Source organism: Rhagoletis zephyria, unplaced genomic scaffold (assembly GCF_001687245.7).
Source record: "Rhagoletis zephyria isolate East Lansing unplaced genomic scaffold, Rhagoletis_zephyria_1.1 Rzeph_scaffold_00421, whole genome shotgun sequence".
Taxonomy (NCBI): Eukaryota; Metazoa; Arthropoda; class Insecta; order Diptera; family Tephritidae; genus Rhagoletis; species Rhagoletis zephyria.
This window is the reverse complement of record NW_016157505.1, coordinates 178,387-201,195: the sequence shown is the minus strand read 5'-3', so window position 1 is coordinate 201,195 and position 22,809 is coordinate 178,387. Positions and strand designations below refer to the sequence as shown.

The following is a 22,809-nucleotide window of genomic DNA, read 5'->3' as shown; positions in this document are numbered from 1 at the left end:
TGATATTTTAGTAACTACTGAAGATTATTCACTCAAAATTGATATTTACAACAATTTTTAGACGAAAAATAAGAATATAATAAATTTTTTAAAAATGGGCGTAGCTAATTTATTCAAAATTGATGCTTGCAACAATTCTTTACCAAGATATACGTTTATGGTAAAATTTTGGAAAATTGGCGTGGCACCGCCCACTTATGGTGACATATATGTATATCGGTAACATTTCAACCAAATTGTACCAAACTCGGTATTTTTATTGTGCTTGCCAAATAAAAGCAAAACGTTGAAAATTATTGAAATCGGACTAAAATTACGGCCGCTTTTTATATAACGGTAAATTTCAGAAATGCTTGAAACTTCAATAATTCGAAATTTAAGGACGCTAATTTACTCAAAATTGATACACCCCGGCTTACCATCTAGCGGTAGCTTTCGGAAAGGTGAAAAAACATATATTTAATACTTGCGCCGGGTATTTAATGTTCGGCTCCGCCCGAACTTAGACTTTCTTACTTGTTATTTTATGGCCTCCTAAAATAAATGTCTGAGCGAAATTAAAGGTCAAGACTTATACATATGTATAGCAAAATTTCATGGGAAATATTTTTGTAGATCATTTTACCCATTAGCTCCAGCCTGAAAGAGTCGTTTTGACCCTTACTTAAAGAAACCCCGCAGAAAGCAAATTTGGAAATTCGTTAGAGGATTGATAGATTCTAGAAAATTATTTTTCGGAAAACTACTAGGGTTCTTCTCAGGAAAAAACTTCATTCCTCCAACGTAAAAGTCTCTATCAAATTAAAATAAAAAATCTATGGCCAAAAGGAATAATAGCAAAAAAAAGTTGGATTTTATCTACAAAATTGTTTTTGACGTAGAATACGTCTTGCGTTTCGATATGGAGGCTATGTACAAATCGTCGCCTCAGAAAACGGATGACGAATGTGCAAAATCACGATTTTGGGATTTTGATGCAAATTTACTAAGTTGGACCTGCTCTTTTGATTTCTGCAATCCATTTTTTTATACCCGAGCGCACTTGTGCACAAGGGTATTATAACTTTGTTCACATAACGGTTGTTTGTAACAGGCAAAACGAATCGAGATAGATATAGACAAATGTATACATAAATGATCAGGATGAAAAGAGAAATCGATTAAGCGGTGACTGTCTGTCCGTCCGTCCGTCCGTCTGTCCGTCCGTCTGTGCACACGATAACTCGAGTAAAAATTAAGATATCTTAACGGAACTTGGTACGTGTACACTTCTTTCGGGCGTAGGACGGATGGTATTGAAAATGGGCAAAATNGTATGTTACATAATATTAATGATTGGGTATGCCTTTTGTTGTATGCGCTGAAATTGCGTCGCATACGACAAATTCCCATACAAATGTAATCTTTTTTTAATCATAAAACATTTGTCGTATGTATCGCAAAACTTTGAACTTACGACAATTCAATGGTCCTCTACTATAACGACACAATTAAAATTGGAAATTAGACTAAGTAACTAATTTTAAAATGTTAAATTTATAAATTTTAGCTTGCACTGAGTTTCCAATGAAATGAAAGAAATAAAAATGTACAAAATACTGAATATAAGTATTGTTTTTTGTTTTTATATAAACAAAACGTATGTTCGTAACATATTTACATCATAAGAGATGTACAGATTTTTTTTTATTAAATACATGAATATGTTTTTGTTATGTTTTTTCTAATAAGTAATCATTGTTTAATAAATATGTCTGGTTTTTTCATCAAATTATACCATCGTCGTTGAAATAGATACTTTAGTATTGTCGTATGTTCTATCTACAAAACAAAGTCGTGAGTAAACGCTACTTACGACAAATGTATACGGAATAAAAAGTCAATTTTCTCATTAACGTTAAGAGATATTAAATGTAAAAATATGGAATATCAAAACTAATAACACCAACTACGTCTCCTTCAAAAATTACAAAAATCTACCGTACAGTTTCGGATTAATTCGACCTTAAACTTCAAAGTCAATTTTCTCAAAACCGTGTTTTGTAACATTCGACATCCGTTTTCTGAGACGACGTCATGTTGTTGTAATTTTTAGAGCTTCACGAGAACGCTTCCTGTGCGAGAACTAATGACGCGGTTTCAAAGAAAAGTGTGGCGTTTCAAAGATGAAATTCCAAACCTATCGACAGATTTCTTTTTGTAAGTAATCAATTCGGTTTCTGTCGTAGAAACAACGGTAAATATTGGCCTATTTCGGGGTAAATTTTGAGCCTTTAAAGTGCTCTAGCAACTTATGATTTGCAGATATAACTAATTAATTTTCGGGATATAGGTTTTTTGGAGCAATAGAACTATTCTCGTGTACGAATTTTATATAAATTCAACAAATATTGAGCATTTTAAGGCAAAAAATTGTTGAAAAAATTAAAAAAATTTTTTTATTACCAAAATACTCGAAAACCGCTCGAATAATTTTGTTTTTGTTTTCGTTAATCAAAAATTCAAGTTTTTCCTTTCGTTTGGTTTATGGGAAGTATTGATTGATATCTTCTAAGTATGTTTATTTTATTCAAATATATGGGCATAAATGATTTTCCATACAAAATAACTTCGTCTTCATTATGCAAACACGTGCATGGGTTGGAAGTAGGGCTGATGATACCAGGATGCCCGGGTAACTAATATGTTGATGCCGGTTAAACGAAAAACACCCGGGTAACGCGACATAAAGCTTCTTGTATAATCTTTTTGGTGAGGATAAATATTTTTTCAGTGAGAAATTTTTTTTTAATAATTTTTTGTTTATGTCTAGAATGTACGCGACTATGTAAACCTATCCGCTGGCCTGAGTAGACGCAGACAAAAAAAGAAATAAATACATTAGTTTCTGTACTTAAATTCAAACTTTTAATTTTCGTAAATGCATGTGCACATATGTATGTATGAATGTATATTTTAAAGAATATTAAATATTAATATTTTAAAACAGGGACCGAGAACAAAATGTATGATCGAAACTAAGGGCCAATTTCAGAGTGCGTAGTTAACTACGAATCGACAGTCATGTAGAGATTTTCAGTACAAAATTCTGTAGTTAACTCCCGATTCTGAGTTAACTACGCATTGTGAAATTGGCCCTAAATGTCGTTCTCGTAGTTCCCAAGAACACGTCAAAACCAAAACCAAAATGAGAACAAAACTGACGAGAACGTTCTCATTGGGAAGTATATAAGAACAAAACCCTGTGGAACGTTCCCAGAGAGAACAAAATGCGAACAATACTTTCGGGAACATTTCTAGGAGAACAAAATGCTAACAAATTTCTCCTGAACGTTTTGGCAAAGAAAAAAACGGGAACAAAATTCTTAGGAACTTTCTCTCGAAGAACAATTTGGGAGCTAAAGTCCCAGGAACTTTCTTACAGGGAACGAAAAAGGAACAAATCTTCTCTGAACTATTTCATAGCGTTCCATGACTTTGAAATCTTTGAAAATTGAAGTTAATCAAAAAAGAACTGAAAGATAGTTATGCAAATAAAGTTAATGAAAGACTTAAGACACGAACTTTTCTTTCACAGAAAATGAAAAATTGTTCCATAAATGGACAGTTTACCATAATGATAAACGATCTGGAAGTTGAAATGATCCAGCTTTCCTCTGGCTTAGAATTGACATCCGTGACTCTCACTGAAAAAAGTGTTCCGCCGAACACGCAGACGCCCCTCTCATTCTTAAAGTTAAGTTTTCAAAACTTTTGTTCTCGCTGTTCTCTAGCAGGACGTTCCCCAGACTTTTGTTCTTTTTTCTTTTGTGTTTTATTTTTCGCTTTGTGTATTTCGGCTCACCCCGTGTTGATTTTTCCCAAGTAGTTACTTATTATCATTAATAGTACATACATGGCGTATGAGTAACATTCTTAACTAGTCATCTATATATATAAATGTGAATGTCTGTTTGTTTATTACCTTATAACTNTGTATTTCGGCTCACCCCGTGTTGATTTTTCCCAAGTAGTTACTTATTATCATTAATAGTACATACATGGCGTATGAGTAACATTCTTAACTAGTCATCTATATATATAAATGTGAATGTCTGTTTGTTTATTACCTTATAACTTCTGAACCGCGGCACGGAATCGCACGAAACTTTGCACAATTATTTGCTTTTACTTCGGGAAGGTTATAGGCATAGAGAAAAATTGGCAGTACTGGAAAAGAGGGCGTAGCACCTCCTATACTAATAAAATTTTCATGATGTATATCTCTTGAAATATTTGGGGAAGAGCATTGGAAATTGCTGTCGAGATAAACAAAATTAATTCTTTACTCAAGGGAAAAAATTGGCGGTATTGGAAAAGGGGCGCGTCCCATAGGCGTGAATTATTTAATCAGCTTAATTAACTTCGGAACCGTAAGTCACATGAACTTGAAATTTGGTATGCAGACATATCTATGATAGGTGCTTATAGTACGGTATATATAGGCGTGGAACATTTTACCAGTTATAACTTCGGAACCACAAGTCTCATGACCCCTTTAATTCCTTCTGGCGCGGGGTGAAACCCGCGGGTAAAAGCTAGTATTTTATAAAAACGAAATTATTATTATTATTTTTTTAGCTCCCTACAGTTTAATACCTCCACAATCGTAAAATTATTGCTACTACCTTTAGATACGAATATACAGCGTCGCGACGAATAACTGTTACCCAGGTTTTTTGAGAAATAAAAGGGTCCCTTATAGATTTTGCGAAACAAGTATTTTATTGTTAATTTTCCACAGATTTTACTTTAGTTGTATTAATTAGTTTTTAAATTTTAGTCCCTATTTACATTTGCCAGCAGTGTAAACTTTAAAGAAAAGTTAATTTGGCACGCCGGTCTTTGTCAATTAATTTATTCCATATCTTCTATAACCATAGGCTACTTTCCTCCATTTTGAGTCCCTTATACTCCCCCTTCTGTCCAGCATAAGGCCTCATATTCAAAAATCGAATAAACTCGGAACTCAAAATCAGCAAATCAGCTGCACTTGATAGTAGTTGGTTGAATAAGGAAAATGAATTAGCAACAAGAGTTTACGGGATGTACATAGCTCAGTGGTTAACGCTTCTGACTTTGAACATCGAATTCGCAGGTTCGATCCCTGCTGAAGTCTAGAAAAAAGAAGTCTGATGAGGAGATGTGGTGATCTCCGAAATAGTGCTATAACTTCTACCGCTTAGACTTTGTTGCTTTTTCAATTTTTCCTAATAAACAATCGTGGTACAAAGCTCAATAAAAATATTAAACTTTTTTGTTTATTTATTCTTTAGAACGTTCCTGATGATATGTTGACGTATATTTCAAACGCATTCTGTTTATTCCGGCTGTGAAATGGGATTATCCGGAATGTATAAAGAAACGCAGCCACAATGCCTAAGAAAAAATACACCTGAAAAAGACTTGCGTGCCAAATGAACTTTTTTCTCAAAGTTTACACTGCTGGCAAATGTAAATAAGGATTAAAATTTAAAAACTAATTAATACAACTAAAGTAAAATCTGTGAAAAATTAACAATAAAACACTTTTTTCGCAAAAACTATAAAGGACCCTTTTATTTCTCAAAAAACTTGGGTAACAGTTATTCGTCGCCACGCTGTATATTATAATATTTCCCCATACGGTATGGAAGATTCTTATAGATTTTTCCTATGTACCCGGGTAGCTCATTACCCGGGTTAAATCATCAGCCCTAGTTGGAAGTGAGAGAAGGAGTCAAAAGATGGCGCAATATTTATAACCTAATCGCAGCGTATGTATATAATACATATATACATAGGTACATATCGTCGTTACGCGGTTTTGCAGAAGGACGATACACGGTCTTGTACTTTAAACGACGATATGCTGATTGCAGTTAATGTGGATCTGTTAGTAATCTATGTGTGTACACTATGTAATTAATTGATTGGCGCTTACACATATGTTAATGTTTGGCCAAGCTTCTCCTTCGATTTGTGGCGTGCGCGTTGATGTTGTCACACAAACAGGAGGGACCTACAGTTTTACGCCGACTCCGAACGGCGATTGTATTTTAATGAGAAGCTGTTTTTCATGGCAGAAATAAATTCGGCGGTTTGCCAATGCCTGCCGAGGGGTGACCGCTGTTAGTAAAAAACATTTTTCTAATTTTTTTTGCGGTGTTGCTTTGACCAGGGCTTGAACCAGGCCGCTCCGGAGTGGAAGCGCGCACTGCTTACCACTACACCACAGCGAACGCCGTATGTACATATGAATGCATAATACGCGAAAAATTTTCGTCATATCAGATCTGTACACAAACGGCAATATCGCAAATTTGTGTTATTTTCCAATTGAATGTGAAATAACACAAATTTCCTTTTTTCATTTCTCGTTGAGCAATAAAACCAACTTTTAAACTTAACAATTGAGTAATAAAGCCAAATAGTGCACATATGTAGTTACATTTGACAAAAAGTAGTACATGAACAAGTTAAATGGACGGATTTGTAAGTATACAATTTTGAAAGTGCCCAGCGTCGCGTCGCGCTCGCGTCCCCCGCCCCCCTCCCCTCCTTTCGCCATTATGCACTGTTGTCATTATAACCCTTTAGAAATAATGATAATAAAATGACACTAGTTCACTTCTGTAACTGCTTTTTAATGTCCAAGTAATGGGAATTATTGCGTATGGTGTTATTGCATGCACCCCACCCATGGTGGAATTATACTAGGTGAAGTAATATAAGAGTAATATAAGATTTTGACACTGTCTTATTTGAAAATTTGCCTATAAAATGTGACTATAAGGCAGCCGAATATCAGAAAATAAAACGAGAAAACTATTTTATTACTTCACCTGTTTATTGCGCCATGCATCCCACCTGCTTGTATCGAGTATAAGTCCAAATTTAGAACTCTGAGAGTAGGTATAATTTTACATATTTTTACATCACTACTTCGTACCACATGTTCGCTTCGTCTTCGTAAACGAAATCCACATTTCGGATATGGTGAAACCAGTGATGATAATGCAGAAATTTTAACTGAAGAAAAAACTCAAAACAATATTCTCTGTGTTATATGCTGCGAACAGCAACTTGTTTATTCCATGCTATGGCGAAATTATACCAGGTGAAGTAATTAGAGCGAGAAAAAGATTTTGACACTGCCTTATATTGATAGAAAATAAAGCGATAAAGCTGTTTTATTACTTCCCCTGTTTATTGCGCCATGGTTCCTTGCAAACATTTTAAGGTTTTCCAGCAATGTTTTCAACATATTAAAAAGTATTCCGATAAAATTCATACAAAAGCGCTATGTCCAATTTGTTGACCAGTTATTAAAGACGACTAATTTTCTATATTTTGTTAGACTTTTCATAAGTAAAAATATTTTGTGAATATTACTTTCTTCATATGAATTATATCACATTTTTTGTTTAATTGTATTTTTGGAATAAACAAAGTTCTTTTTCCTTCTGTCAGTAAAATGTTGCCTGTTGTTTGTTTGAAATAAAGCAAAACTTAGATTTTGGTATTATTCCCATTTAAAAGTGAAATAAAGCAAATTTTGCAAAGGGCAATAACTTCTTATTTTTTCAAAAAGAGGTGCCTCCTGGTAAAAAAATTTAATTCAATTTTTTTAAAGTTAAATCTTTTTTTACACTAAGAGTATCGATCGAAATGGTTTTGAAAACGCTTTATTTCTTAATTATATGTAGTAGGGTTGCCACCTGTTTCTAAAAGCAAGTTCGACTTAAATAAAGGCAGGAAATTGAAATATATATCCTGATATGGATGTCAGACGAAAGAAGTTGTGAAAATATTTTGCAGAGGGTTGCCACCTTGTTACAAAGTTAGATTCATTATAAGCAATAGGTTAAATAAATTACTTCAATATGAATATAAATCAAAATTGCTTTGAAGAAACTTTATTTCCAAACTGCATGTAGGAGGGTTGCCACCTGATGTTATAATTAAATTCAATTTGAATTAAGAGTATAAGATAATTTAAATATGTATCAAGTGTTAGACGAAAAAGGTTTAAGTAGCAATCACATATTTTAAATTACACAGGCCTGCAAAATTTAAAAAAAATTCAGACCCTGGGACTAGTTTATACTTTTCTAAAGGTTTTGGTTGCGCTGAATCTGAATCTAAAATCAGTTTTGCTCGATTGGCTTAGGTTTTCGAGATATATGAGCCTAAACATACGAATATTCTTCATGTATTTTCATCAAGAATAGTTTTTTTTTTTTTTACAAAATTGAATGAATCATTTGAAAGCAAGATATTTCCCCTAATTTCGTTTAAGAATTTAACGAAGAAATGAATGCATGAGAATTCTCTAGGAATTTCATTTGATATTATACATATAATATACATGATATATATATGATAAACATGATATATAATATACATAATAATATACACATACATTCATTATGTAAATAAAGATGCCTAAACGTATACCACAAATCTGTTTCTTTTCGTGTTGTATCTTTCAAGCATTTGTGCAAAGAAGTAATGTCGCAAAACCCATCAACCTCAATGGACAATATCTCAAGTTTAAAACAAGATATCTCGTTGAGTTAAACAGCATTATCAAGGGGAAATATCTTGCTTTCAAATGTTTATTCAATTTTGTAAAAAAAGTAACTATTCTTGATTAAAATACATGTGTGTGGGGTTTTCGTATATTTAGGCTCAAATATCTCGAAAACCTGAGCCAATCGAGCAAAACTGATTCTGGATTCAGATTCAACGCATCAAAAACCTTTGGAAAAGTGTAAGCTTATCCCAGGGTCTGAAAAATGTCGGCCTGTGTTATTAAAGCGGTGATGCACGGATTTGCACATTTTATCCTTAAAATCGGATACTTCACACTCGTCTGTTTCGGCATTTTGTAATTATTTTTCAATCATGGCTACTAGTGGAATTACTATAGATTCATCAGAACTGTTAAGTGTAGCGTTAAAAAATGTAGCGTTAAAAAATAATTTCAAAATAGGCCAAACTTAAGTTATATACGCCCAAACATATTAATCGATAGTTTTGCTCTAAGAGGCTTTCCACAATGGTATAGAAAGTATTCCATCTACATAGTTGGATTATCTTGTATTAATTTATGTGTTGGTAAATGTAATAATTCCTGATACCATTTCAAGTATCTGCTGGCTGCTTCATTTCTATGAAAATGGGTTTTACGACGTTTCTGTAACAATTCCAGAGATGCGAAACAACCACAATTTTAACAACCGTCGTGAACTAATGTAACTACACGACAAATACAATACCTTGTGAATTGGCTAATTGTTCGGCATTTTCGGCCGAATAAGCCGAATACCGAAGCCAGGCCGAACCTTCGGTCGGACACTAATTTATACCTTCACTAATTTTGGAAATGCTATCCTTAGATTTTTATTACAACTCTTTTATCAACTTGCAATGTTGTGTGTCCAGGCCACCATTTATACTATAAATATAGCAAAGGTATTTATGGCAAAGCCTAGATATCAACCTAGTCTTGATATCAACCTCGTTGTAGGTATCATATCAACGACATACAATTAGAAGACTCTAGATGTCGCCCCACCAGAAGAAGTTAAATATTGCGCCTAAAAATATGCACTACATACGCTACAGCGGAAATGGACGACACGCAATTTCTTTAATTGAAATTAATTCCTGCTATATGCATGTATGTACATATGTAAGTATGTATATACTCAACGTGAGCCCAAAACATTTTGCTTGCATAGTCTTCTGTTCTCTTTTCACTGCAAGTTGAATTATTATAATATCTATTGCAAAATTTTATACAGACAAGACTAAAAAGTATAAAATAAATAAAAATAAAAGTTTTTAATATACCACGCTTTTATAAATGGAATAAAAATTAGAAAATAATATTTCTCAGTCCCATAGAATTTGTTTTGATAACTTTTGATTTTGAAATTATAGCAGAAGTCATTATAAACAATTTATGAGATTGAAAATGAAAAGCGTGGGGCGCATGTAATAGACCTGAATTGATACGAAGAGTAATATATGTATGTATATGGGTATATGAATAAGGACCGCTTAAAATCGTTCTCAAATTTATACATTCTCTGTAGAAATTTTAGGTCTATTGCTTGAAACACAACACCCGGCGAACGGCGAAGTTCGCCGAATTGGGCGATGCCGTCGTTCACCGTTCGCCCTGCTATTTCGCCTACTTTAACAGAATTAGAGTGGTAGCGAAAACAGCTGATACCATTTCGTCGCACTTATAAGTTAGGTGACCATATTTTGAAAAACGAAACCATATTTAGAAATGATGAAATGATAACAAATATAAATATAAGGCAAGGGGGAATTATTATAAATTATTTTATTTTAAGCCAGATTTATCGAATCGATCACTGTATTTTTCAACCATCAAAAATAATTCGTGTTACATGCTGTTTTCTTCTAAATCTTTGAAATTAAAAAAAAAAAAAATACGGCCACCTTTGGCATGTACTGCCGCCAACGCCCAGCAGAGCGATAGAAATAAATCTATCGCCACGAAACGCCGCCGAGCGAACTTCGCATTTCGCTTTGGCTGTGTTCAATTTCATATGCCGACGGGCATTGTGTTTCCACGGTATGTTATGTAGTTTGACTATTGTCAATTAAATCTAATAGTGGTATTCACCAAAGTGAGCAAGTGGCTTGGCTGTCTGGCAAAAGAGCAAATCAGAGTGACAGGCCACTTGCTCAATTTGGTGAATACCACTAATGCTTTGTATTGCATGCGCTCCACATTTTTCGTTTTCACAGCATTTTCGACCCACCATAATGCCTAACTTAACTTCATGATTATGTCAACTGTCGAACTGTTTACTATTATGTTACTTATGCTAAAATGTGCCTTCGGTAAATAAACATTTCGACCGGCAACAGTAATAAGAAATTGAAACCGGTCACTTATATGTTTTCCGAGAGTGAAACAAAGCGGACGTTTTCCAGCCACTGTGTTCTGAGTCGATCCAAAAGGTAATCTATATTTACATATTATCACAATTTTGGAATATTCAAATAAACACAATTTACATTTAAGTCTAATACAATCTCTTGGTTTTTTATTTATTTCTTTGAAAATAAATCGGCATCAACTTGGTTCAAGCGTTGTGTCGATTTATCATCTGGTCCTTCGAGCCTTTGCGGCCATGTCACTTGGCCATGGCGCTTACACATTTGTTAGTGTTTGGCTGAGCTTCTCCTCCGAATTGTGGCGTGCGCCTTAATGTTGTCACACAAAGCGGAGGGACCTACAGTTTTACGCCGACTCCGAACAGCGATTGTATTTTTATGAGAAGCTGTTTTTCATGGCAGAAAAACACTCGGAGGTTTGCCATTGCCTGCCGAGGGACGACCGCTGTTAAGAAAAAACCTTTTTTCTATATTTTTTTGCGATGTTGCTTTGACCAGGGTTTGAACCCAGGTGCTGCGGAGTGGAAGCGCGCACTGCTTACCACTACACCACAGCGGCCGACGGTATTAGGTGCCATATTGAGGATAAAAAAGTGCCAAAATGTGCCAAATAGAAAAACAAAGTACCAAAAAGGAGCCATTCTTTTTAATGCTTCCTATTTAGCAATCAAATAAGAACCACATTTCAAAAACAAGAGTGCAATGATGAAGTAAGATAAACCATTTGAACAACCTTTAAAAATTAGAAAATTTTATTTGAGAAAAAGAAGTACACGCAAAGGATTTTACAAAAATGTATTGAAATATAACTTTTTTGCAAAAGTGCCATTTTTGCACTGTGTGCCAAATCGAAAAATTAATTAAAGTAAAATAGGGCCAAAAATGGCACGGTTTGAGCTAAGTTGGCAGCCCTGGTCACATGTTTAGGCGCGGCTGCTAACACCGGGCGCCTAAATGCATGCACAGAGACATTTTCGTTTCCGAATTTGTATGAACGTTGTACTTCTAAAAATGTTTTGACGAAAATTTTCAAAAAAAGTTTCCAAAATTCATGTTTTTGTTTTTGATGCGCACATTTTCAAATCGTTTTTAAAAACGATCGTTTAATAATTGAATATGCGCATGTTGAAATTAAATCCTAAAATGTTTTTTCTTCATTTTAAAAATGTGCGTTTTCAAATATGATATTCAAATTTTATTTTTATTAAATCACAACAAGTCATTTGGTATAAACATTGTCAAAAATATATTGATATATACTTATAAATAAGTTACTAAATTACAAATACATATAAAATACAGATGTTTTACATATACTATTTACATACATAAATACAGATGTTCCTATATGTATGCCCGGCCTAGTCTGATGTATCCTCCGGACACTGCTTCCGGAGCATTTTGCGAACTCTGCATGGTGGTAAAAAAACTTTACCATTGGCCACAGTGCCTACTCACCTTTTTTGAACCAAAAAAAAAATATTTATAATACATATATATATAAATACATACATGCAGACATACTGGTCTCCCCTCTCACTGAGTTATTCAGCCTCCTTAAACACCGTCGGGAGTATTGTTGAAAGCGGACAAATGCTAGTACTCCCCCTAAAGTATAGCTAGCTTTGAGTTTTTTGTAATTACCGTTACATGGGTGGAGTCCATAGTTTTTGTCCTATTTCAAAAGTATTCAAGGCGGTGCTTAAGGAGGCTAAGCACAATGTACCAATATACCAAATTTGGTTGAGATCGGGAAATTAGTTTTTGATTACGATTTGGCGATTTTTGTGACTCAATGACGATTTTTCTTTATGTGAAAATTTGGCTGGTTCTCAACTTTGAAGATAGTTACACAGACAACTAAAAATTGCAGTGTAAACACTTGTTGAGAGTTTATCATTTCTGCTAATACATAACTGTCGTATCGAAATTTTATCATGTGGCAGTACTAAAAGTAGTTATCGATAAGTAGTTCTCTTCTTTGTTTCATCACTATTTATGTAGATTTTGGCGGTCCAATTGTCATTTTTGCATTGTGACGTTGCACACAGTTAAGTTGTAGTTTGAAAAAAAATGAAGATGAAGAAGTGATTTTATTGCAATTAAAAATATTTTTGTTAAAAGTAAAGCGAATTTTAAAAATCCGTAAAAAAGTTTAACTTTTTATTTTTTACGTATAGCAATCAGAAGCTAAAATAAAATGAAAAAAAAAACAAAAGAGTTTCCTGGTTCGGTTTATTAAAATTTTTTATACGTTTACGATTTTTACATGCAAATGACGATTTTTGAGAACCAAACTGACGATTTCTCACTTCAATGACCTGGAAATACTGCATATACCCCCATTTTCCTAAAATTTCTTGAAAAGCCACTTTTTTGCTAAAGAGCGATTGCATATATAAATTTTGAATAAATATTGATGAATTCCTTAGCCACATCGCTCAAAAAATCTGAAAGTCCGGCGTAACTTCGACAATTTTTATGCGATTGCAATAAATGCGGTATCAGTTTATTTGAAAATGGATTTAATTTTAGATAGTACTACATATTTTGAAATTGTGGAAATTAGTGATGGTTAAAACTCCCAAGTCCAAAGACCTATAAGTCTTGTTCTCACAACATGTTCGATCTTTAAAATTGAATGAAAAATAGTCATTCAAAAACTGATAAATCTACAAAACCGTATTTTCTGACCTAAAATGACAAGTAAATGATTTTTAAAACTATAAAATAAATGAAATAAAAAAAAAACTTTTTAATATACAGTATATTTTTCTTTGCACGAAAAACTTGTGCGCTTAACCTAAAAAAGCACTTAAGCGAATTTGTACTACTTCAATGAGGAAGGCATCCGAATCTCTATGAAACCAAATAATGGAGGAGCACTTACCACGTAGAAATTACTGCAAACGAAATTTTTCCGAATGGTATCTAATTATCTATATGGGCAATTCTCACAAACTTCGAATTTTTTTGTGAAAAAATTATTATTTTTTTACACATGTATGTTTTGTCACATGTCTGAAATTTTTAGTGTACGTTCCTTTAGCTCAGAGGTTCCCAAACTTTTTTTCCCCGTAGGCCCCTTTCAAAAATTTACTGGTTTCGGTGGACCCCCTGCTGATACATTTCTAAATATTCCCAAACCTCGTAAAAAAATTAAATGTGAAAATTAAATTAAATTAAATTAATTAAATTTGCATCAAAAACTAAACTCAGAGTGGCCAAAATAAAAGTCAAATATTTTCTTGTGTTCTGTTTATAAAATAATGTGATTACCAGGGAACGGATTTTTAGGACCTAAAAACCTATAAAAAAGGCAAAATAAAATAACGGAATAGGCTGGAAAAGGCAAAATAAAATAGCGAAAAAGGCAGGAAAAGGCACTAGGTGTTGCAAAAAAGGCAAAAAAAGGCAAAACAAAATAGCAAAAAAGGCAGGAAAAGGCAAGAAAAGCAAAATAAGGCACCTAAAAGACGGAAAATATGAAGAACAATTAAAAAATACATTTATATTACAAGTAAAAAGAGAAAAACTATGAACTAGTTTCATTATATGAAAAATTTGTACTTTGAATCTTTGACTATTTTATCCTTTCGGGTTTCTAACTCATAACATTGAACCACAAGATGCAGTTTGAAGTTTTCTGGCAGCATTTTCATTCGATTTTCGCGAAGAAAAGGCTTGAATGTACTAAATGTGCGCTCGACGTAAGTTGATACAAGTGGAGCCCAATTTAAATATGGAACGTTTGAAACGTTCATATTATCAGAAATAAGGGCGTTTTCCTCGCCCTTTATAATTCTATCAACACCCCTTATTGTCTCCAAGCCTTCGTTAGCTGAGAAAACGGCTTTGAATTTTTCCAACACCAATTTGGCAAGAGGTCTCTGCGCTATAAGCCGCATGGGCAATGTGTATATTTTTTAATCTTAAAAAAAAAATGTAAATGCTATAATCACTTTTTTAAAGGTAGAAAAGGCAAAAATAGGCAAATATCTTAAAAAAGGCAAAAAAAAGGCAAATATCTTAAAAAAGGCAAAAAAAGGCAACATCAAATGTGTATATATGGAATCAGGGAAAGCTAAATCGTGGACATTCTTAATCGAATATACTCTATCTCTTTAGCAGAAAAAAAGGCAATTTCCATAAAATCCGTTCCCTGGTGATTACACACTTGAAGGTTTTAAAAAATGGAGCTCGTAAATACATCAAAATACTCTCTCGCTCGTAAGAGTTATATTTTTAAGAGCACTGCGAGCGCTAGCGTTATTTACATTATCTTCACCATAAACTTCGGCCATAATGTTCGGCTCACTCATGACTTTGCACGTGGAGTACATGTAAAATAGTTTATTTGTGTTAATGGCATCATTTTTATTTTTATCAAAACGGCTAAGCTTTTTACGCCAAAATTTTAATTCAGAAACTGACAATAGAAAAAAGAACGAGTTTAAAAAAATTGATGACAAATAACCAAGCGAGCAAGAAGCACAAAAAGTGTTCCACCGTCTCATCTTCTTCAAGGCAAAATGGGCAAATGACTTGTCATTTACGCCTATCACAGTCAGGTGTTTGTGCCACGTGAAGTGACCAGTCAGCAGTCCAGCAAGTTGTCTGCAGTGTCGTCTGCTCAGTGAGAGCAAAAAATTTGATGAACCTTGTCAGATTGAAGGCAACATGAGTTTTGCCCACCTGCATCCCCTCGATGCCTCTCAGTCATTTCTGAGCGAAGTATTCACCCAGTTTCTGATGGTGGCTTCGATTGCCGAAGGTGGGAGTGCTAAAACTGGTTGCGGACCGAGTAATGCCTGGTCTGAGCCAACTCTGGCCAAGTGTTCAGATGTCTCATAACCAGGTACTCCATAGTGACCTGGCACCCATAGTAAAACAACCTCGTTATGTTCACCATCATTTTTTGTCGAGACTTGCATTGCCGAATTAGTTTGGAAGTACTTAAATAGAGGGCTGGTCAGCTTGTGCAGCTTGGTTGTCACTGCAGTCACGTAAACTCTTTCCCCTCCACCTATGTTCCACCACGTAGTCCATGGCTGTGAGTATTGCAATTACCTCAGCCTGGAAGACCGAAGCATATTCCCTTACAGAAAAGTGAAGCTTATCTCCATTAACCTCGAAAAAGACCTCAGATCTTGACCCAGAGTCAGTTTTGGAGCCATCAGTGAAGATTTGACAATGTGTGAGTCCGGTCTCAGCGATGGAATCAAACCAGCATTCAATCTCAGGGAAGTCAACATTATAGAATCTCTTCAACAAAAGGTAATGGTGGCTTACTATCCTGTAGCATTAAAAAGACACAAGTGCTTAAATCTCTGCCGCCAGCAATTTTCGCCGCGCCCCACTCATGTCATACCAGCATCCGGTTCTTTTTAGTCTGCAGGTGGCCTTTAAGGCTTCCCTACGTATGAAAACACAAGTGACGGTAAGTGCAGCAGTGCGTCAAGAGCACTATACACCACTCAAAATTATTAAAGTTAAATAAAGAGGCTATCAAGCAACCATTTTGGTTATTTACATCGAAACCAGAAAAATTTTCGTGGACCCCAATTTACAACTCATGGACCCCCAAATTTTTTTCACGTCACTGTGGACCCCCGTCGAGTCTTCCGTGGACCCCTGGGGGTCCACCTGGACCAATTTGGGAATCACTGCTTTAGCTGCTAGAATACAACATCCATCGTGGTGCAACATTTTAAAGCAACGCACCATACGTTTTTAATGTTTTTTACGGGCTTTTTTTTGACTCCGAACGGCGATTGTATTTTTATGAGAAGCTGTTTTTCATGGCAGAAATACACTCGGAGGTTTGCCATTGCCTGCCGAGAGACGACCGCTGTTAAGAAAAAACCTTTTTTCTTTTTTTTTCGATGTTGCTTTGACCAGGGCTTGATCCCACGCGCAGCGGAGTGGAAGCGTGCTCTGCTTACCACTACACCACAGCGGCCGGCGATTTAGTTATCGATGTTTTGTATCGATATTGTTATCGATTAGGGTATCCATACTTTTATCGGTTTTTTATAGATTTGGTTGTTGATTTTTATCGATATTTTTATCGATTTGGTTATCGATATTTTTATCGATTTTGTTATCGATATTTTTATCGATTTTGTTATCGATATTGCTATCGACTTTGATATAGATATTTTTATTGATAATTTTATCGGTTATGTTTTTGATATTTTTATGGATGGTACTATCGATTTTGTTATCGATACACATGAAGTGGCATCTTATGACAGAACATCAAATAATATGACTTGTATATTGAATGGTTTTCTAACTGAATATGAGCTCCTACTACAATTATTCATAATTAAATTTGTGAAGTAGGAAAACGGTGAAATGGGATAACCAAAATAAATATTTTTCTGTGCCACCTCGACGTAATATTGGTTATGAGACAAACTAGATATGTAACGTAAGTTTGACTTCTCCAGTATGGCCCAGGCGTACTTACTTTTTTTTTGTATGGTAAACTCTGCGTTTAAGAGTAGAGTTTAGCGTTAAACTCCAAAATGTCCCATAAACTCGAGTTTGTGGCTCAATGAGAACGTAATATTAAGATAGTTGATAATCCTATTGAAAGTATTTTCAAATCAAGATTTCTCAAATACCTTTCGTTTTGTACCCATACTGTAATATTTCATTTATTTTGTCAATTTAATTGAGTTAAATTTGCAAACAGGCGACAACCATTCCTTTGCAGTGGACTGAAGGAGTTGATTCCTAATTACAATTCCTTGTAATTTATAATTGGGAGTATTTTAATTCCTAAAGGAATCATTACGACCCAGCTCTGATAGGCAATAATATTTCCCATAAAAAGGAAGGACATTGCTGCGGGAAATTAAAAAAAAAAAAATTTAATGGGCACCCTAATATACATACATATATATTTAGAATATTCTTATCTGAACAATACTTAGCCAGTTTAAGCCGCTCTTAATTTATGCCAAACAAATTCTTTATGATTTTATAAATACATATTATATTATATACAAACTTTCCTTTGTATCTCTGTGTTTGTATTTCAGATGAACTTGACAGCTTTATGTATCAGACCGTCGGGCACATGGGCATTGAGAGTTTGGCGAAAGCGATGGGTTTGCCGCTTTACAGGCGAGAAACAAAGGGGATAAGTACACAAACTGGGAAACATTATGTGCCTACTGACGATGATGAGGTTGAAGACTTGTTTAGCCTTTTGGAATTGTGTAAGGTTTGTATTTACTGCAATACTATTACTAATAACGGGTTTCAAGTATGTATCATTGAATTTTTCTCATACAATTGACCGAATGAAGGCAAAGATCGGTCATCTCATGCGATGTAAAAGTAGTATATACATATCGTTACCTTAATATATAAAGGCCCTAATTCATATAGTCACTGAAATACAAAAATCCGTAACTAAATAAGTAAAAATTCAAAATTCCCTTTTGATTGATTATGAAGCATTTCATCGAATTCTAAGTCCCCACATCATTTTAAGCAATACAAGTTTTTAGTTAGTTACGGCTTCTTTGCATTTCAGCGACTATATGAGTTAGGGCCTTTCTATATTAAGGTAACGATATATGAGAGTTCTGGACTTTAAAATCTTTAGCGAGAAGCGGGTTTAGTTCGAACCAGGACTTTAAAAACTTTAGAGAGATCTATAGTAGGGAACAGTGATGAAATTGATGGTACAATTGTACTTTTTTGGTACATTTCGGATCCAAAAAGTACATAGGTACTACTTCGACATTTTTGATACAATTTTGTCAAAATACAGCATTACGACAAATTATGTCGAAATACCACTTGGGGATAAAAATATAGTCATCCTTTTTCTATTTTATACAAGTAAATACGTAGTGTTTATTAAAAATGGAGGACTTTTTAAAATCATCAAACAGTTGCTGTTATAATATAAGCAGGTCCGAAGAAAATAAGCACGAAAAAATCCATGTCAAGCGCTTAGATAAGCACTAAAACATTGGTAAATATGCTTGCAAATATGCTCGCAAAACTACAAAATTTTAGTACAGTTTAATGTTTTGTTTTTTATTCAGTTTATTTCAAGTATTGAAAAATTAAAATGGACAATGAAGTGTTGCTTGATATTCTTCAATAATAGAGATCTTCGCTGGTGGTTTTATTATTTTTTAATATTCGTTTTTCTCCATTTGAAATAAACTGTTTTCAATATCTTCAATATCTAACACCAATGCCTTCCCGTAGTGATAGATAAACCATTGATTTTAAATTTTTGTATCCAAGCAGAAATGCAATTGAAGATACGGGTTAATAAAAACCAAACCTGTTTTTATGTTATTATTTGTAAACATTTCTTTAGTTTGAAATGGTCAAGAAAAATTTATCGATCCAAATTTTCTTATACAGTACGAAGTTCTTACTAAATTCGCTATGCTTTCTACTATGGTTTGCTAAAGTTTGTTTCTGAAGAGTACAAGGCAAAAAACAGATAATTACCAATGGCTATTTATTGCTTCAGGGGTTTCAATGATTTCCTTGATTTTATATTTTAGAAGTAAAAAAAAAAACAAACAATGTGAAATATTTCCAAAGTGTCAAAGGTGGAAAAGGATTTTTTATTTCAATCGCTTGTTTCTTCAAAAGTGTTCAAATAGCATATATGGGAAGTTGTTGCCGAAGAAAGATTAAACAAAAAGCCTGCCTCCCAAGAAAAACGTCACGTTAATGTCATGAAGAAGGTGGAAGAAACTTCAACATTAGCTTATCTGATAAATGAGTTCTAAAGTGCAAAAATGCAGAAAAAAGAACCAAAATTAATTTTTGAAGAGCCGGAAAGCAGCTTCGTATTCACGTCAGTAAACGAGAGGATAGAATTTTCAATCTAAAAAAAATATAAAAAATACCTGACATGTAGACTTTGTTTGGAAATTACATATACATATGTATGTATGGTCTTTTAAATTTTAGTACTTTTTCGGCTGATTTAGTACATTCTTTTTGTCCTTTTGGTACAAAAATTAAAAGCTCATTTATCATCCCTGGTAGACAAACGAGTCGCGCTGACAATTTAGAAGACGTTTTTAATAGATTGTTAGTTTCATTAGATCATCTGAATACTTGCTCGCCCTTGTTGCCATTGGTCACAAACCGGAGATCTTTCTTTGCTGAAGTAATGGAGTTAGTAGAACTTGAAGCGAATAATATTAGTTTAACGTGGCTGGGATGGGATTTAGATTCCGACTGTGAGGAATAAGTGTCACAGTTTTCATTATATAGTGCTTATCATAACTATAAGACACCCAAGTATTGATTTTTTATTATTATTTATTTTTAATTATTTTTTTTCATAAAAACATAGTTTATTCCTTAACAAAAGTCGAACAAATCTAAGTTTCCAACTTAGTAAAATATCGATGCTTTTAATTAGATATTTAAAAAAGATTTTGAGTACGTATTTTTGTAGCACATTCAATTTTAGTACATTAAAGTGCCAGTAAATTTATTGGCACAGATGCTTTTTTACAATATATGCAAAAAATTTTGTTGAAATATTTTTCCGAAATTTTTGTATAAAGATATGGTTCATTCCACAACAAAAACATAAAAATATATTCTAAACTTTGTGCAAAACTCGCGAAAATTCAGCGAATTCTCATGCAAATTTTCAACTTTTTAAACAGTCTTTTTTCATTCGAGTATGCAGATGAGTAGCCCAATCAATTTATTGTAATAACGTAGAAGTTCTACACTGAGGGGAAAAAATATTAAAATCAAATAGAAACGTAATTAATCTTACTATAAACGTCAACGAAAGTACTGTATATTGGTAAATATTCAATTCAATTACGCGCATATTAAAATGACCGCGTTCGTACTGAAAAAGCATCCGTGAAGTGAATAAAAAAGACAAAAAAAAAAAAAAAAAAAAATTTTTTAACATGTTGCCTTCGGTGGAATTCGAACCCGACCATCTCCGGATATCAACGACTTGTAGCAAGCATCTTTGCGCACCCAGGCATATATGTAAATCTGCTATCAACTGTTGAATATCCATCAACACCACAGCACGCGATTTGTACGGATAAACATGTATGTACTATGTATGTATGTGTGTGTTGTCACCGCGCTCTCAGAGCGGCGCTCTGCATGCTTGGAGTGCGTATACGCAGCATACGTGCAGTATACGTGCAGGGTATGTACACTTACATATACATACTCAGATGTGAACAGTCAAATACGTGCGTAATAAATTTTGTATGAAAATATTATTTTTAAATACGAACATTTTTAAACGATAATCAAATATAAAGTATTCATTTTTACTATGCATTATTTCCCTCAGTGTAAGTAGCTACGAATTACCGTTGATTTTTGCCTATTTTTCCCCGCAGTCTCTTCCATACAACAAAATTTTTTCGAAAATACTTTATATACTTCAACAAAAAATTCTCAAATATCAATGCGATTTTCGACTAACTCCGGACTTGCATTTTTGTTACTACAATTTAATGGGCTACAAATCTACATACTCAAAAAAAATTCTAAAAAATCTGATTAAAAAGTTGAAAATTTGGATGAAAATTTGCTAAATTTTCGCGAGTTTTGCACAAAGTTTAGAAATTATATGTTTATGTTTTTTTGTCGTGGAATGAACCATATTTTTATAAAAAATTATCGGAAAAATATTGCAATAAAAATTGTTGCATATATTGTAAGAAAGCAGCTGTGCCAATAATTTTTACCGGCAGTGTGGCTAGGATGTACCGTTGATTTTTGGCAATTTTTTTGGTGAAGGTGTCGCTCATTTTCTCCATATGGAAAAATCGTCGAACATACTTCGTATGGAAAGCGCAAGTCCTAGCTACTTCAAACTTGCACTTTAATGTACTACAATTAAATGGGTTACAAAACTGCATATTCAAAATCCTTTTAATAGTGCTTATCATAACTATACGACACCCACATATTGAACAGTTTTGACTATTTTTTTTTTTTTTTTTATTTTAATTATTAAATAAATAGCTGATTTTTTAATTAACTAATGTTTTACTTAGATACATTACTTGCTTTTCGATATTTTGTATGCTTAATTTGTAAATCTCTTTAAATTTAAAACATAATGGGGCATATTCATAGTCCAATCAAAGACGAAACTATAAATAATTATATTATTTTTACTTTTAGCTTTGTTTTGACCCATTATGGTCTGATTATGCATACTTCGCATAACTTCGCATAACTTCGCACAANATTAACTAATGTTTTACTTAGATACATTACTTGCTTTTCGATATTTTGTATGCTTAATTTGTAAATCTCTTTAAATTTAAAACATAATGGGGCATATTCATAGTCCAATCAAAGACGAAACTATAAATAATTATATTATTTTTACTTTTAGCTTTGTTTTGACCCATTATGGTCTGATTATGCATACTTCGCATAACTTCGCATAACTTCGCACAACTTCGCATAAACTTCAAACTGTAATTTCGTATGTACTTTGTATGTATTTTTATGTATTCCATTACCCAGAAATTAGCAGAACTTTTAAAAACTTAGCGATCTGTTGAGTTTAGATTTTGCTTCACATTTTCTTAAGTTACACTTTTAGTGCACTGGTACAAATGGTTGTGCGAAGTTATGCGAAGTATGCATAATCAGACCCTTATGTTTTACATTGAAACGCAAATTTTTGTATCTGTTTCCTATCTATTACTATTTAACTGATCTCTATATAAATGACTTTCCCTCTTTCATGCTCTTTCCTAGTGATTACAATAAATACACACCTTGTTACTGTTATTACATTTTCGAATTCATTGATAAATCTATTCTCGAATCGGA

At 33.6% G+C, this 22,809-nt stretch overlaps 1 protein-coding gene across 2 annotated transcripts in view; it reads left to right on the top strand.

Moving 5' to 3' along the window:
- Window positions 1–22,809, top strand: part of LOC108359614 (diphthine--ammonia ligase) — a 176,657-nt gene that overhangs the window by 58,044 nt on the left and 95,804 nt on the right. For both annotated transcript variants that reach the window (XM_017611541.1, XM_017611543.1), the window contains exon 3: window positions 18,018–18,202. In XM_017611541.1, the coding sequence (XP_017467030.1) occupies window positions 18,018–18,202 (185 nt within the window). The remainder of the gene's footprint in view (window positions 1–18,017; window positions 18,203–22,809) is intronic.